This window comes from Anas platyrhynchos, chromosome 3 (genome assembly GCF_047663525.1).
Source record: "Anas platyrhynchos isolate ZD024472 breed Pekin duck chromosome 3, IASCAAS_PekinDuck_T2T, whole genome shotgun sequence".
In the NCBI taxonomy this organism is placed as follows: Eukaryota; Metazoa; Chordata; class Aves; order Anseriformes; family Anatidae; genus Anas; species Anas platyrhynchos.
Window position 1 is genome coordinate 90647642 of NC_092589.1, and position 18493 is coordinate 90666134.

General features: G+C 36.0%; 1 protein-coding gene across 6 annotated transcripts in view; it reads right to left on the reverse strand.

Moving 5' to 3' along the window:
• The window catches only part of ADGRB3 (adhesion G protein-coupled receptor B3), a 473065-nt gene that overhangs the window by 83562 nt on the left and 371010 nt on the right, over window positions 1-18493 (reverse strand). For all 6 annotated transcript variants that reach the window (XM_072036309.1, XM_027455045.3, XM_027455047.3 and 3 more), the window contains 3 exons: window positions 13461-13587; window positions 11689-11792; window positions 8730-8832 (listed from right to left, as the gene is read on the reverse strand). In XM_072036309.1, the coding sequence (XP_071892410.1) occupies window positions 8730-8832; window positions 11689-11792; window positions 13461-13587 (334 nt within the window). The remainder of the gene's footprint in view (window positions 1-8729; window positions 8833-11688; window positions 11793-13460; window positions 13588-18493) is intronic.

Below are 18493 nucleotides of genomic sequence, written 5' to 3' on the forward strand. Positions count from 1 at the left end.
TAACAAGCATGTATGTCCATGAAAACAAACATAAAAAGGTCATGTTTCAGCAACCATCCAAAACTAGAGGCACTGAATGCATTTTACACTAGCACCAAAAGGATCTCTGGATACATAATTTTTGATCCATAACCATATCTAGGAGCACCTTGAAAAGTTGTGCATTCCTCTCATGACAAAGTCCCACTTTGGTCCAGAGTAATTAACATTGTTTTTTCTTATGATGACATTTATATGCTCAGACCACACTTAGTGAATGCAAACTTCAATGGGTTCTGCACACAGTGACAACTGTTTCTTTCTTAGAAAGGAAAGTCAGGAAAAGAGAGAATTTGTGTGACCATCCTTGGCCTTCCACCAAATTGCTAACCTGCATGTGGAGAAGACAGATTTACATCCTGCTTGTTCCACTTCCCATGAAATTTCCCCTACCATCACACTGTTCAAGAGCTACAAAGTGGAAATGGTGAAGAAACTCTATGCTTTTACTGTTGAAACCTATCTACTGGTAGCCAGGTAAACAAGATACATAGGGGAAGAAAGAAAGAAACTTGAGATCCAGTCTCATCCCTCATTATTATTTTTCCTCCAAAGGCAGTCACATATAAAATGAATAAACAGGCCTGGGCATAGGCACTGGAACCCACACCTTAATCTTAGCACCTGAGAACAATTATCGTTTTATGGGAAGTTCATTTCATCCCTGACTTAAAATCAATCACAAATTAAACAATCTAATAAGCTATATAGTAGGTTAACTCAGAATTACCCAGGACAGAGATTTTTGTTCTTCTGGAATGGTTGTTTTTGGCTGCTGTTCAAAACAGCATCCTGGACTAGTTTGAGTAAATCTAGTAATACATGACACACTTTTCTTTTTTTTTTTTTTCTTTCTTTCTTTCCAGAAATAATAGTATTTTTAAGAAGTTTGGTTTTTCTAGTATGTTTCAGTTTACTGTAAAGAGTAAGTAATGATATACAAATTCTATTAGGACATGAGTTTTACACTTATCTAAGAACTGTATTTTTTTAATGTATTATTTTACCAAATATCTATACCAAAATTTCTTGCTCTGTTCCTGTATCTGTTTTGTTTTATGTGATGAATGGATTCTATACCTGCATTCTTAGACGTGATAATCCACATAGGAAAATCCATACAGGAAATTCAACTTTCATACTAGAATGAAAATAACCCAGTAGCTGAATACTGGTTTTTGGTGTTGATGTTAGTGTTATTATTATTGTTCAACAGCTTAGTCATGTGAAGTCTATTCCTATGGTATCCCCATTTAGAAATCTTTTTACTGTTGTCACATAGAAGTGTTTATAGTTTCTTCTTTTATAAAACTAAGACTATGTAAATGAAAAAAAAAAAAAAAAAAGAATATTTAATTGTTTGTGGGTTGATCTACTTCCCATTGACTGTTTTTCTATTTCCACTTGAATTCAACAAATAAGCAGAAGAGAAGTAGAGAAAAGGTGCGAAGCCCAGAATAGCTGCTTGAGTCATCAACAGATTGTCTGAAATGATTCAAACAGGTGTTTGTGAGAGTATGAGCTCAGGACTGTGGGGGTGAATTCCAGAAGAGATCAAACTACTTAGAAAAGGTCCTGAAGATCAAAGAGAAGAAAAAAACAAACAAATAAACAAACAAACATAAACAACACCCCCCTCTCCACCTACCCCTCCCTCTCCTCCTATTCTGAGTACAGCAGGACAATAAAGGTCACCTCAGTAAAGGTTGAGCTCCTTTTCTTTGGACTGAGGCAGGACAAGAGCGGCTCACATGCCAGCACTGCATCCAGGGAGGAGGGAGTATACTACATCGGTGCAACACTCATCAGCACATGCCTAAGTGGGTGGATGGGTGTCCCACCAGCTGAGAAGCACCAGCTGATACTGCTGTGAGTCAGACACAGTTTGAGTCTTTCACAGGTAAAACTTGATGAATTTTGGATTCCCAAAACTACACTACTTTTGCTTTTCATAAAATTAATTAAAATTAAATTAATTAAAATGAGCTCCAACAAAGTCTCCAATGGAATTCTTGTATCCAGGCTAGGATGTCACAATCACAGATGGGTGAACAACCAAATGGCTAAAAAACTGTTTGGATGGTTGGTTTAGAGTGTACCGGTGGTAATTCAGCTGGAGACAGATAGCAAGTGGACTACTACAGGGGTCTATCCAGGGTCCTGTGTTTAATGTTAGTGACCTGGAGTAGGCACTGGAGTTCTTGCTCTTTCCAGATAACACCAAACTGGGAGGGGAGCAGTCTATATGCTTGAGTGCACTTCTACCATCCAGAGAAACCTACACGTATTGGAGGGATGGGCGGTGAGCTGAGTATGGACAGTTAGCTGAGTGTAAGTCAACAGCATGCTCTGACAAGCATAGTTGGTCAACAGCATCTGGGGCTGCATCAACAGGAGCACAGCCAGTAGACTGAGGGATGGATTTTCCTCCTTTGCTCAGTACTCATTAGACCATATCTAGAATACTGTGTCCAATACAACTGATACATCCAATCTAAGGAAAGCTTGATAAACTGAAGTGAGTTTAGAGAAGCCACTAAGATATTTGGGGAGTAGAGCACTTGCCTTTGAGGAGAGACTGAGGAAGGTGGGCCTCTTCAACCTGGAGAAAACATGGCTTCAGGGGCACCTAACAGCAACTTGTCCAGGGCTGTAGGGGGCTCACAGAGATGTAGCCAGTGTTTTCACAGGGATTTGTGGTAGGATGACAAAGGACAATAAGGGTAAATTGAAACAAGAAAGGTACAGACCAGATATATGCAAAAAATTTTTAGCATGAGGACAGATAAGCAGTGGAGCAAGTTTCCCAAGGGGGTTGTGCAGTCTCCACAATTGAAGGTTTTCAAGACTTGACTATATAAAGCCCTGAGCAACCTGTTCTGACCATAAAGCTGACCCTGATTTGAGAATGAGGTTAAACTAGATGATCTTCCAACCTGAACAATTCTGTGATTCTAAAATAGCTCACAGAGCTCTTAAAAATGTTCTGGGAATTTGAGCAGAGACCACATGCTGCTAATATCTACCCAATCTCTTTTCCTAGCCCACATACAATCAAAATGTCTGGTTTGTTTAGAAGTAGCAAACTGAATGATAAAGTTGATGTATTTTGAGAAACAGACTGGCAGGCATTTCTGAGAAGAATGTTACTTTCTCCTCTGAGGCAGGTAACAGTTGTATGAATGACAATGTTTACTGATCTTGGTTAAGAGAGATCTGCTCCCAGAGGTTCTCTTGAGAATTTAAAAGTAGGTAGTTAATTCAGCTGATGTTAACGGGTTCTGTCAGAATTTGGCATGGTGAAACCGTGTTGCTTAAACAGACCTACTCCTGTAATAGTTACTCGTTTAAGAGGGCTCTCTTCAGTTAATTGTTTCTGAGTTCCCAAATACACAGCTGTGTGTGGTGCAATACGCTCCAACTGATGACCTATTTACTGGTGGGTTTCTGTGAGGGCTGACCTATGCCAGTGACTTTCTGGCTCAGTTGTTCAAAAAACTGTTGTGCAAGAAGAAAGAGATGACAATCAGCAGTGAAGGTACTAATTTGGCAGCTGGGTACTGGCAAAAATTGAAGGACATATTTGCCCAGACCCTACTGTTTAAATGGATGGTATTGTCCAGAAGTTCTCAGGGCAAGAGCTGAAATACAGAGTGCTGCTGCTTGAGACATTAAACTCCCTACTTCCTCATTGATTTTCTAACATAACCTTAATGCTGTGTTAGCATCATTTTTCTGTTCATTCCATCTGCTCTTAGGTCTCCCCCGCTGTTTCCTAGGAGATATATTGCCATGATGCCTGCATCTGTAAGGCAGTGGCAGATATGGGGCAAGAGCCACATGGTTAGAGACAGCATTAATGCCACCTGAACATTTGCTGGGTTCTCAGGGGATCCCTCCACCCACCTGAGGATTCTCAAAACCTGAGGGAGCCTTAGTTACACAGTCATCTGCTTCACAGTGCTAAGGGAATGTAATGCTGTGGCTTCTCAGCTCCTTTCCATTTCTATTTGCTTCTTTCAGACTAGAACCTCTACTAAAAAACAAACAAACAAACAAACAAAAAACCTGAAATAGTTATTTTTGTTCAGTTGGCCTATTTGTTTGGTGACCATTCTAATTCTGTCATCTATAAAATTTTATGACTTTTTTTTTTCCCCAAACACATCTGATATAAAATTCCTGCCTTTTTCATATCTTTGCAGGTATGGTTTAAGAGATGAAATCCAAAATGTAATAGCAAGCATGATAAACTGGATATTGCAATTAAACAGTGCTGACACAGAATATCAGGGTTGCTAAGTCTTGCCTTGTGCTCTGGTCCATGGTCTTCCCTTGGTAACTACAGATAAATCTGATTATGACTAACAAAATGTGTAGGCCACATTTCTAAAACTATGCCTGCTTTTCACAAGTGACCTAAACTCCAGCAAGAAATTCTTAAGTACAGTTAGAAAAAGATAATATGGAAAATAATTAATTTTTGCCCATCTGTATAAGTCATTCTATGGTTTATTTTAAATTTTATTCAGCTTTGCTTTCTTAGCAGGGGAAATAGGTAAACAGGAATTGTTTACATCAAACAGCTAATGTGTTTTTATTTAGGCAGAACTGTGAACAAAACAATGTATTTTCTAAATATATGCAAACAAAAAGAGAATTTATGAAAAAATCAACATAATATTAATCAATAACTTGTTGGGAGTAGAGAATCTGTTCATTAAATGGTAACAGACACATAATAAAGCTTTATTGTTTGAATGCCAAATGTCCACACATAGAAAAAATAAAACCGATGTTCCCAATGGGAAGAAGAACATTAAGAAACAGATTATATAGCAAGAGATCCATTACAGCAAAACCTACGAATCACTCATAGATATTTCCCCAAAGAAAGCTGTCAGTCTCTTCGAAGTAAAAACTTATTGCTTTTGTAATCATTTTTATCAGAACATCTCACAGTATATGTGAAATAACATATACTTGAGCATTTAGGTTATACATGAAAAATGTTACCTTTCCCTAATTCAAGAGACTTCATTTTAACATTACAACTAAATTCAGCTGTGAAAAGGCTATCCCTAGTGTGTCAGTTGCATTACAGGTATCCTCACATTTAAATGAGATGGGTCAAACACGTAACACTAAGATTTACCCTGGAAAAGAAAACAAAAAACAGAAAGAAATACTGAAGTAAATTAGTATGCTTATCATGCCTAGTATAACGCTGATTATATTGAAACATGATATGTAATTAATTTTGTAATATTCGTCCAAATTCAGTCTTCAGTGACCTGTGCTTCAAGACAGAGTCTTACAAAACAGATCTCTTACAAAGTTTGACATATTAAGAAGGCTTTGAGTAAAGTTCTGGAAAATCTTGGACAAACATACTGAAAACAGCAGCAGATTTCTGAGCAGGGCCTTCAATAAAATGCATGGCACATTGGGCTAAGAAGGAATAAAGTAGCAAGGCATTTCTGCTAAAAAAGTTTTTTTTTTTTTTTTTTTTTTTTTTTTTTTGCTATTCCAATCCAAATCTTCCTAAAGGAACCAAACCACTTCACACACACCCCACACCCCCCAGACCTAGACCCAGACCTAGACCACTGGACTAATGTTGGTGTCCTTGAGTTACAATTTACATACTTAAACTGGAGAAACATTCATTTTTAAACAAGAAATACCAGAAATGGAAAAGGTGTGGTAACTTTAAAGAATTTAAACTACTTCTACATGATCTTTTTTTACTGAAAACGGCAGAATTTAGCTGAACCAAAGACAGTGTAATATTCAAACTCAGTCTTCACTAAAAAAACTTTTTGTCTCAGTTTATGTAAAAACTTCAATAATATATTCAACCTTGGTGCAGTGTTTAATGAAGATAGAGAAAACTAGAGAAAACTAGTTTGTGGAACTCTGCAAAGAGTTCTGTTTGTTATAAATACATGTTCAGTATGCTTAATTCACACACTATTCAACTTTAAAATGAAATTAATCTTTGACTAGACTTAAAAACACACATTCTCAAAGGGAATATACACACACAATAGAGCTTGGGACAGTTTAAATTCAGAAGCAAAGCCAAATCACAATATGCTAAAACAGAACATTCTTCAACTTTGTGAACATCAGCAGCCTACTATGGACACTAACTGGGTGCCCCAATAATATAAAAATTGTATGGATATAAGAATGAGAATGGAATGGAATAAATAAATTATACTTATATATATATATATTTATATATATGTTATATATAAATAATATTTATGGTATATCACATTTCTCAATTTTTCCCTAATACTTTGAAAAAGCTGAGTTCATCTTACCATAAAACACCACCTCAGTCTTTTGTACAGAAAAAAAAAAAAAAGTTGACTCGAATAGTATGTTATTCTTCATAAAATTAAACCCCATTTTTTTTAATCTATAGTAAGTAACAATATCCCAGAAAAAAAAAAAAATCTAAAAATGTTTTTCATCTTAAACCATAGCTACGGCACAGATCTTCTTTCTAAGGTTCTCATTTCCATATTGAATTTTCCAGCTCAGCAAAATGAAAACATATTTTTTTTCCTACAGATGTCAGCACTGTAACCTATGTCTAAGGACTAAAAATCAAACAGTGGCTTCTTCTGGTCATATATGAACTTGGAAAATATAGAATTCAGAGCTTGTTTTGAAATGCATCTGATACCAAAGTGGATCTGCATTTACAAACATACCAAAGCCATGGCCAGGTCTGATTATTTTAATTCGATTAAGCACTTGCTAAACCTTGGCTTTTGCTGGACATTTTTTTGATAGCGCATTCATAGGCCAGTCTCTTACAGTTACAAAAAATTCACAGGTCAGTGGACGTAGTGACAAAAAGAATTTTGGTCTAACAGGGAATATCTTCCTTGGTATAAAAAGCGTATTCTGCCTTTGATCCATTAGAGGTACTCCCTGGCTAGAAGCTCCCTGGTGGTACGTGTATCAAAAACAAGACATGGACTCAAAAAGAAGACAAGTGTAGTAAAAAGAGATATTTTACAGTATTTTTTCAGGCCATATATTCAAAACGTAAACCTTGTGATGTGTTGTTTTTTCTGTCGATAATTTCCACTGGACATCTCCATTCTTAGGATCTGTAGTTCTTAAAAATAAGTCAATATAATATCTCTACACTTTTAGGAGTTCGGGAAGCAGAAGTGAGGGAGCTCAAGGAGATTAAGATTCATAAAATGGATCAAGATTAAGGGCATCTTTGAGTTCAGTGTTCCCAGACTGAAACATTGGAGTAAGGCTTCCAAAATACCCAAGTAGTGTGTTCTCAAACGCATATATGTCTGGTGTCTTCAAATCCTGATTCCACAATGGCACTACAACCAGCAACGTTTAGCTACAGAAACTTACTACTTCTTGAAATACATAATTAAAGAGTATAAATGGCTATGCATATCATTGCTTAAATTCTAGAGAAGCTAAATCCTTCTGCCTTCCTCTATTACTGGTGTTCTGAAGTCACCTGCACATTTCAGACTTTTTTATCCCCTGAATAAAGTCTCCAAGACTCATGTGTTTTCCTTCTGCAAAACCATATTTTATTCATTTACATTTCTACACATTTTCAGAACGTTAAGTAATATTAATATCTTAATTTCAATAATTTTGTTAAATTTTATATTGGAAATTATGGATATTTTGAATGTTTTTCAAAGTACAGCTAGGTGGCTTCTATTGAATTTATGATACTTCAGGCAGCAAAGTTTCTAAGAACTCATTTGAAAAGAAAAAATATTTAATTATAGATATGTTATAGAAACACTAGTCATAGCAGAATGATGAAGGTATTTCATTAGATATTGGTAAAATTAATACAAGCAGTGTATTATGTAGTTTAAAATGATGGGATAAAGAATTAGTTAACAGATACTTGCTCACTCCAAGCCATAAAATCTCCAAACCCTTCATATCACATATAGACCTACTCATGAATTGCATTCTATTTTATATCCCAAGCTGTCATGTAGCTATAGTTAATTTTAAACAGGCACTTGTTGTCACTTCTGAATGTTGCCTAGCATCACTAGGCACTGGGAAGTTCCTCAAAACAATGACACGGTTGCTCTACATGAAAGAGGCAAATCATGAATATCTTCACAAAGCCTGAGAACAGACTACTAATAAATCTGCAATCTATTGCTAAGTAAGGTATGCAGGGTTGTTACTTTCTTATAGCTACATCATCCAGAGATTTAACAGTTCTATAGCTTGTTATATCTTTGTGCACTTTTTCAAGAGTAGTACTCTAACTTCTAAGCAATTTCTACTTGCCTTTTGAGTACAAGCATGTTAATAAAAAGACAAAAACACTGTAGCACAATCCTATTACAACTATTATAATGAACCCGAATTTGTGCTTTTGATGTTGAGTCTTTGAACTTTTTTGCTTTGAAATTTAGTTAGAAAACATACAAGTCTACCACAGAGAGCACAGCTTATCCAGAGGGAACAATACCAAAAGGGATTTTTGGAGGGGAAGACATGACTATGAAACATTGAAAATACTTTTCTGTTAACAGTCTACCAAAACTGCCAAGTCCTATAAATTAAGGTGTAAACAAATGCAATTATTTTAATCCAAACACAAATAAAATAAAGGCATCAATATTTAAGTGCAAATGTTATGCTATCTATCATACCTTGTTATGTGTCTGAGTTTGTCCAACCAGGATAAGGATATTCGATGAGATAATAGAAAGGCAGAAATTGATTAGAATTATTGACCTCTCAGATCTGATGTACCTGTTCAAATAATTAAAAAAAAAAAAAAAAAAAGGAGTGTAAAACTTTTCTAAATGGAAAACAACTAGTAAATCATGCAAAACTTTATGTAATTCTTAGAAATGTTAGAGAGATGTACTCTAAAAACTTTCATGTGCTCAGAGTATCAGTGAGATATCATGGTTCAAACATAAGAACTATGGTATTTGGATAGATATTCTGCAATTCCCTCTTAGTTTCTTGCTATATTAAAAAAAAAAAAAAAAGATTCTATCAATGCTTCTTTTCAAAACTTCTGGCAACACTTTTCTGACACCATACGGATGATAATGGGATTGGATGCATTCATGTAATTTATTCTCCCTGCTCATCCCTGGGAATATCCACAGCTGGCATAGACGAGTCACCAAACTAACTTCAGAGAAATGTGGTGATTTACATGAAGAGAAGATCTGGTCCACAATGCATAACTAAGATGCAGATTGGTTGATGATACTATAGCAGTGCACTTTGAAATGCATTATTGTTATAACAACAACATTAGTCTTGAAGTTCCACCACATTTACAAATAATTTGTGTGGAGAAGTAATAATACTGTAAGATCTTCATCTTCATAAAACCTAATGCCAAAAATAGCTCGTGCTTGTACAGGAAGATTTAAATTACAGCAGTGAGCATCACACACTCTCTTGCCAACTTATTGCACTCATTTTACAAGTATGCTTAGGATGAAAAAGTACAAATACTCTTATTACCTACTTCCTTACAAGATGCAAATGTTCTCATTTTTCTGTATACAGCTTTTATATACTAGAGCACAGAAAGAGAATAATGATGGTTTCAATTGAAGTACCTTACTGACCCAATTTTCAGAGCTGCTAACAGAGTAAATTTGACTACTAAAGTTAATGAAAGTTAAGGGTGATCAGTTCTCTGAAGACTATGCCATATATTAACATATTTTATGACTATATTATGACTATATATATATTATACTATATAATTATCAACTGAGCTTAGTTAATATTGCTTTCTCCTCCTGAGCTGTACACCCATAACTGACACTCTGAGGTCATAGCAAGGGGTGATGTACCCATAAGAGATGCTCAACTTTGGACCTGTAATAAATCATAGTCCTTTTTACTCAGCTATCATTTAAATTACCATTACATTTTTTAGATAAGAAAACAGAACAACCCTCATACCACAATTCACATGTTTTTCTAGAAATATAGCAGTGCTGTTAAGGCTAAGTCTGTGTTTGCAAACAAATACAGGAAGTCTAATGCCTTTGTATAGATGGACAGTATGCTGCAACTTTATAATTTGTTAACTATTGATTCACGTGGGACAGATCCCAACACTGAGTATCTATGGCCTATAAAGGATCTTAGTGGTTGAGTAAACAGGAGGAACTCAGAACACTGACTTAAACTAGAACGATTTTATTTTTTCTGCCAATGCAATAGTGTTGGCCCTTATTACTATGGAGGGGAAGTTGAAGTGAAGGGAAGGGAAGGCAAGAGAAGATACAGATATAGGTATGGGGTCAAAATATAACGTTTCTCCCCACCTCCAATTTTGTAAAAATAAGCAGTGAATCAAATATACATATAAATTCCATGGTCTATCTTCTCCTTACAGTTGGCTACTATGTGCTCTCAAGAAACTTGTTCAATGCAAATTTTAATGATGCAAATGACAGACCACTCAGTAATCATAATACTTTCAAAATATCTCCCTGATAGAACATGGAGATTTTTCTGAGTTATATTCTCTTCAGCTGGATGGATGCAGAACCCTTGTTAGGTCCTCCATAATATACCACATACATTTTTTCTCAACTCTGAAGTTAACATAGTGGAGTAGACAAGTTCCACTGAGCATGACAGTATTTCCTTCCAAGTGCTAAATATATCAGGGAGTGCAAAAATAACACTATAATATCTCAGATAGGAATATCCTGAAATACTCTCATTCTTAGCTTTGACAGATAATAACTGATAATTCTTATACTTAAAAAAAAAAATATTATAACTTTTGTAACTAGATATTCTATATTTACTATATATGTGTCTAGTTCTGTGAATCTCTGTGCCTGAATTAGAGAAAGAGAAAAGGGTGTAAAATTACCAAACTGCTTCTAAAAGCAAAATCCTATTACCTGATTTTACATTACTTTGAAATTTACTATTTTCTCCCTGTTTTTCTTCTTCTTTAGTTGAGAACCTACTTTTCTTGTATTATGAATCAAAGTTAAGTGAAAACTCATGTTCTCTCTCTCTCTTTCTCTCTCTTTTTTTTTTTTTTTTTTTTTTTTTTGGGGGGGGGGGGGATATATTTATTACTTTATATCACACTTCCTCTCACTTTTCTATATCTTCCACACTAATATATGAAGTTATTTCTCATCTCAAAATTAATCACATCACAAATTCATTTTCTCCATGATTATCTATTGCACTTTTAAGTCAATCTAATTTTGTCATGTATTAAACTCAGGACGGACAGAAAGTACATTACTGGACTGTACCACCACACTATTTGAGACTGCTTCACTTTCTCACAGGAAACATGTCTTGTAGAAAAAACATGTAAAATGCTTACTGGCACTATAAATACCTCACTGAAAAAGCAATATCATTCACACTGAAGAGGGTAAAGTAAAGTGGGCTATACCATTGCCAGTAGGCCAAGAGTGGAAAACTAATCGATCACATCAAGAGATACAGAAATCAAAACATGCACTACATTTTATAATTAGTATAATTATCATTTTTAAAATAAGAAACGTTTCATCTAATAGTCTCTTTAAATTTTAATTCAACTAAATATAACTATGCATTCACATTCAACTTTGTCAATCCATTACATACCTCCATAACGCTGCATAGACAACTGCTAGGGTGATCAAGGCCAAGCATGAAAGACCACTGCCTACTATTAAGGTTACTGAGGGTGTACCAGATGATTCCATGATCTGCAGGTTACAACAGATAACCATGAAAGAAAACCATACTCCAGCAATTAAAACAACAGTTCAACACAAGAAAGCTCTAAAAGCAAAATCCAGCAACTCTGTCAGAGATAGCTTCATAATATTCATATTCTGCTTCATAATATTACTTATGAAGCAGAAATCAACTTAATTCCAAAAATGATCCATACGTAAGTCTGAGATTTGTTTAATTATTGATACAATCCTCAGAGGCCTTTGAGCTTTAAAATACCTTAGAATACCCGCATAATATCTAAAAAACAAAAATAAAATAAAATACAAAAATAGTAATATTGCAATGTAATAGAAGATTATAACATAAATGCAAGTTTGAAGTACCCATTAAAATCAATTTTAAAATTTGAGAAACAGCAACATTTGGAATTGTGTATTAAAGAAACAGCTTGGTTTTACCCTAACATATTAGAGATCATCCTGTAATTTTTCCCAGAATTTGGTTCATGCTTATTGCAGAATTATCAAACTTTCTGACTTTTAATAACTTTGACTTCGATCTACTATACTCACACACTTAATTTGCTTGGGCCTCTGACCATCTAGAAGGAATGGCAAGATATCTATGGCAACAATAACATAAGCCTTACATAAAGAAAATGGAAATTTAAAATTAACTCATTTCTACTCTGTGTATTAATAAAATATGAAAATAAATAAATGACCTTGAAAACAAACTATCTTTTCCTGCCACAAAATAAGCTATTATCATCAGATATCAGGTAAGGTTTTCCCTCCATGTGTAGGTGTTCATGTTCAGCAATAGACATGGTCCTTGCTAATAAAAATGGGAAAAAGAAAAAAAAAAAAAAGATAGACCTAAAAGTTTAAAATGGTCCAGTGTCTGGTTTACAAAAATGCTCAGGGAGGTATTGTAAATTACATTTTATCGAGATATCTTTTGTCACCCAAATAGGAGATAAGACTGATGTACTTTTAGGCCACATCTGAGGCAGAAAGTAACATTTTATTCCAGCCACTTTGTTCCAAAAAAGAGTCTGATCATATGCTTCTAAAGCCAGGAACATTAAATTATACCATAGCATGATAACTTCACAAATATTTGCTTTTGAGCTATTTTTATATTCAATATTGCTGTGTCTGCTCATATACTTTATGTTCCCTCTTCTACATGAAAACTTATTTATTTTTGTTACATTGTATCAACAGCTACATAGAAAATCTGTGCTGAAAATGTCCAATGCAGATCTGCAATCTGTTTAACTACAGTATCTAGGGTTATCCTACCAAGAGAAATAATAAAGCCCTGTACAATCTCTGAAAAGGCTTGCAACCTTTAAAAAGCTTGTTAAGTTGATAATTGTTCAATACAAAAGTTTTCAACACATTTGCATTACAATTAGAAGTCTTTCTCTGAGAAATCCAGAGTTCGAGAACATGTAAATTTCACTAGGATTTAGTTATATCACGGAATCTGGAATTCGCTTCTCTGAGACACTGTAGCCACCAGAAACTAACAACGTTAGCCTACCTGGAATATTAAACAATTCCTCAATTCAACGTCTCAAATATACCTGAGAGGAAATCTCGACCACCCTCCCCTCACCCCCCCCGCGCTATTGCCTTTTGCATTTAAACTGGATTTTTTTTTTTCCACCCCCCTTTGTTACTTACTATTTCTCTAGGTTGCTGAGCCAAAATGGCGAAGGTAGAGAGACGATCACATAAGCATTTCGTATGGGATGCATCGGTAAGCACAGTTTTACATCCCTGGGTGGACCAGGTTCCCAAAGAGTCGTTCCTGCAAAGGAGAGAGAGAGAGAGAGGGGAAAAAAAAAAAAAAAAAGAAAAAAAAAATCGGGATAATTACGCCTGACGGCTAATTCCGGGAGGAGACAATGCAGCTGAAATCGCGAGGAGAGTGTAGAGTGTAGCGTGTAGTTCCCGGACAGCGGAGAGGCACTTCGAGTGGGGCAGCGCCGGCACCGGCGGCGGCCCCGCCGCGCAGCGGGGCGCGGAGCGCAGAGCACGGAGCGCGGAGCGGCGCGGAGCTGTCCGGCGCCGTGGTGCTGAAAGCCCGGCGCGCTGCGCTGCGCGGAGCCCCGCCAGCCGCGGCAGCAGCCGCCCCCTGCGCTGCCAGCCACCTCCGAGCCTCACCAGAGCACTGCGAAAAACTCATCGGGGGAAGAGGGGGAGGCTTTTTCTCTCTCTCTCTCTCTCTCTCTTTTTTCTCTCCATACCAGCTCAGTTTCTGGCCCCTTTTGCAAAAAAAAAAAAAAAAAATGTGGTGATCGCTACTTGTAGTGTCTTTTATTTTCTTTGTTTGTTTTCTTTCTTTCTTTTTTTTTTAATTTTTTTTATTTTTTTATTTTTTTCTTCATTGTGTGTGTGTGGATAGTTTTAAAGGCAGATGGTTCTCAAACGCCTGTCTGGGTTATGCCAGTTGGACAGGGAGATGCTGGATCTTCTGTTCTGATGGCTATTTTTGCCGTGGATTTTTTTTTTTTTTAGGTTGTTGTTTTTAGTGATCAGCCTTGGAAATTTCACCCTGGAAACGGCAGCATCAGATGCCTCCAACTCTTGCCTGAGCTCCAGCAGAGGGGTGGATTTCAGTACAGCAGCACACAACATCACCAAAGAAACACACGAGTTCGCCCTCCAGACATCACTCAGTCAACTCGCCTTCCCCTAGCTCCCTCCCCCTTCCCGATTTCTTTTTCTTGGGGTGGCAGCACCACGCTAACCCCAAGCCAAAGAGATCATTAGCTGGCACTTTTCACCAACCGCCCCTAAACAAAACAAGATGATTAACACAGCCCCCGAATTCAATTAGACATTCAATATGCTAATGCGAGGTCTGAAACCCACCCCAGCATAACAATAAAAATGGTATCAACCCACGTTTTCTTTGTGCGGGCAAGGAAAGAGGGAGGGAGAGACAAAAAATCAGTTATCCTTTTTTCATGGATTACGGGGGGATGGGGTGGGATCATTTCTACAGGAAAAAAGGGGTTGATTTCAACTAATTCAAACCTATTATCTTTACATATGTTACGTTTAAAGAACACCAATTGGGTTCTTGTTTCCCCTCCTTTCATGTCCAGGGAGCAACTGCAGGACTCTGCTGGCAGCAGCACCGTGTGCGCTGTCAATTCCTGTCAATATCACCTCAGGTCACTAAATGACTTGAAAACACAGAAACGAAGGTGGAGGAATAATAATTTCCAGTCACTGGGATCACCCTTGTTTCACCTCTTCTGCCTCAACAATCCACCCTTGTGAGTGGCTGTACGTGTCAGGGCCCTCATGCAAAGAAAATTTGTTATCCCAAATCCACTCGGAATGCAGTTAGCCCTAGCCCACCTCGGCATTGTGCGCCACTAGCTTTTGAACGCACAACAGATGTAACCCTTACGCGCTATTGTCTCTAGAACAGTGCCCTGTAATAAGCAAAACAAAAGGCAACTGAGGGAAACAATTGAGAGAAAATCACCAATTCTTCAAGCTACTAAAACTGTCTGCTAGCTTTCCTTCACAAATTGTGTCTTTCAGAGAGCCACATGCTAAATAACATCTACTTTGAAAAATGTAGTTACACATTCTATATTCTGAGGCATTATCTTCTGGACAACCTAACCAATTTACTTTATTAACTTTCCTGCTTCTTATCTTATTGTGACACACAGTTAAGGCCAAATGAAATACATTTATCTGTGCTGATTAAATATTAAATAATGATAGCTTAAGAGAAATTGACATATTTTTAAAACAAAAGGAAGATATTATTCATTCTGAGAATAAGATTTAATATACTGAATTCACCCTATGCTGAAAAGTACAGTGCATCCAGTTAACACTAAATCCTTGCAGATGGTGTCCAATGTGGAGATTTATACAAGTTCTAATTATAAAAGTTAGACAACCACAGAGATCAGCTTAATTTAAAACAAAACATCTGTTACAATTATAATTATATTTAAATTAGTATAAATCATGGGCAGTCCACCAGGTTTAGAGGGCTAGATTCTTCTCCTCAAGTCACTCATGCAAACGTAAAATTCCAGTCACACGTTATTTGAGCAGTTTACTGTAGCGCTATATCACCAGATATTACAAATACACTACATATTTTGCAAAACTACTTGAATATTATTGAAAAATTTGGTGGAATTTCCAAAAGCACTCTGGAGTGAAGGAAGTACTCTAATTGAACTTAACAGTAAGACATTCATTGACAGGGCAGCAGCAGAGTCAGGATAATATTTACACTTTTTGCATTTCATTGTTCATATGTTTTCAATGACACACTTCTATTTCTTGCCCAGCAGCATTATGTTTCAATATGTAACAGATGAAAATTCAGTGATTAAATAAGGTCTAGCTCTTCTTTCTAACCGATGCAGTTGAAAAAAAAAAATCATTAATAAATATATTTGTAGCCTGTTGAAATGATGGCTGACAGAAGCTGTGCAGATTTTTACACTAACTCCAGGAAGAAGACAGAATAATGAGCAGAATCCAGTGGAAAAGTGTAACTGAAATTTGTTGCATGATGCTCACGCCTGCAGAACAGTAAATGTATGATTACTTACTCAGAAATGCTGGACATTTTGACTTGCTAGCATAAAATCAGTATTTGATTTTAGGTATAAAGTAAATAAGGAATGGAAATATGGATTTAAAACAGATATCTGATAATCAGTAGATCTCAATGCTATGCTTGTTGATCAAGTCCTTCACCTGTGATAATCTGTCCCTCTAGTAAGACAACCCTCCTGGGCTTGTCAGAATCTGTCACATATTCAGAAGTTTCATTCCTTTTTGGTGTGATTTTCTTTGAATATGTGTCTAATGTTTAGGGTTATATGAATATGCAAAAGGACACCTATTACTCCTGTGGATCTTTCTTCTTATGCAGAAGCTATAAAGGAGTGACAGGTACTATTAACACAAGTTCTATTTATAGCAAGGAAAATTATCAAATTGAAAATATGTAGCAAATATAGATGTAGGTTCATGCCCATTATTGGCAATTTTGTACTGTTCCACTGAGCTACAGATGATTTAATCAACCTGGCAGAATTCCCATGATATAAGCAGAGGAATTCCCAAGAAGCATAGATTCACCATTGCGGATCCTGTGTCATTCTGCAGTTTAGGCATGGGAAAAAGTGGGGAAAGCAGGTAAACAGGAAAAAAAAAGTCAGAGTAGGATGTAATTCAGCCCCATGGATCTTTGGCTAATATGGCATAAGCCCCCCCAAAAACCTGCTTCTGATTATGTCCTTCTCAGGGTAGTCTTGACAGTTAGAGAAATGCTAGAGTGTCTTTTCAAAACCCTTTTTGAGTTTAATGTAAACTTTTTATTTCTAATCAAGAATTGGAAATAAATTTAATAAATAAAATTTTATTTGTGCAATAAAAATAATGGGCAAATGATGTACAGAAAAGTATTTTAATTGTATGTGATATAGCAGAAATAACGTGATTTTTACTGTTTAATACTGTATTATGCATTATTGCATGATATATAAGTGTTTCCTCCTACTGAAAACAATGACATGACTGTCTGAGATATTGAAATGGAAATACAGTTTATAGGATAGGAGCAGTTTTGTAGAATAAAAGACACAAATAATTCACAGACACAACTACCAACCTGACACAGACTGATGATCAAGCTGCACTTATTATGCTAACAGTTATGTTTCCCCTATTTTGCAGCATTTTTCTTGGTCTTATGGCATGACTTATCAGTTATTATTCACATATGTTGTTAAATTTAATAATATACATCTTACTAATTGTATTGTTCTATCTACTTTAACATAACGATGAATAAAAATCAGCTATGACATTGCTGTCAAAACCACTCACTTAGTGAACAACTTAACCACATAATGTACACTGTCTACCTTATTAGTTTACTTTGAAGGATTTTATCCAATGTATCCAATTTATTTTTTATTTCATTTTATTTATTTATTTATTTTTAGGGACATGCTTTAAGAGGCATGAAAGAAAAAGGAAATTATTTATGGATAATACTGTTAACTATTTTTTCCATACTGGCAACTAGTGATTCAAGTAGTGGCTTGGGTTTTTGAGTGTCATAAACAAATAGTTAACATCTTGGCTATACATGCAGCATGTTAGCTTACTTTAGTAATATATTTGATGACTGATATATGTGTTTAATGTGCAACAGGAGATTACATATTGCATATTACATTACTTTAACACAGTAGAAAGCAGAATACACAGAAGCTAGGAAATTATAACATTAATTCTCATAAGGTCATCTAAATTCTCCTCACTTTTGGAGCAAGCACATTATTGTACATTGTTTTCTGTTCAGCCAGGTGCTGTTTTTCCATTAGGAACAGACTTTGGTATTCCAATTTTATTTTCAGTGACAAATAATCACAAATAATGAAGACAGGGAAAATGCAGACAATATTTTTTTAGCCCAGCAAAAGATAGAAAATAAACTTATGGCCCTTATGAGTAGCAGATTATGTACACCATGGTGCCTGTTCAGATGTGCTAGCTGGCATATTAGTGAAGATAAAGTCCTTTCAACACCTGCTTACTTCTTTACACCTGGATTTAAAACCTCAGGGAAGCCATAGGGAAGGCTGAACTGCAGGAGTCTCCTTTCAGTTGTGCATGTCCATATGTCTCAGGCTTGACCTAATCCTTAGTAT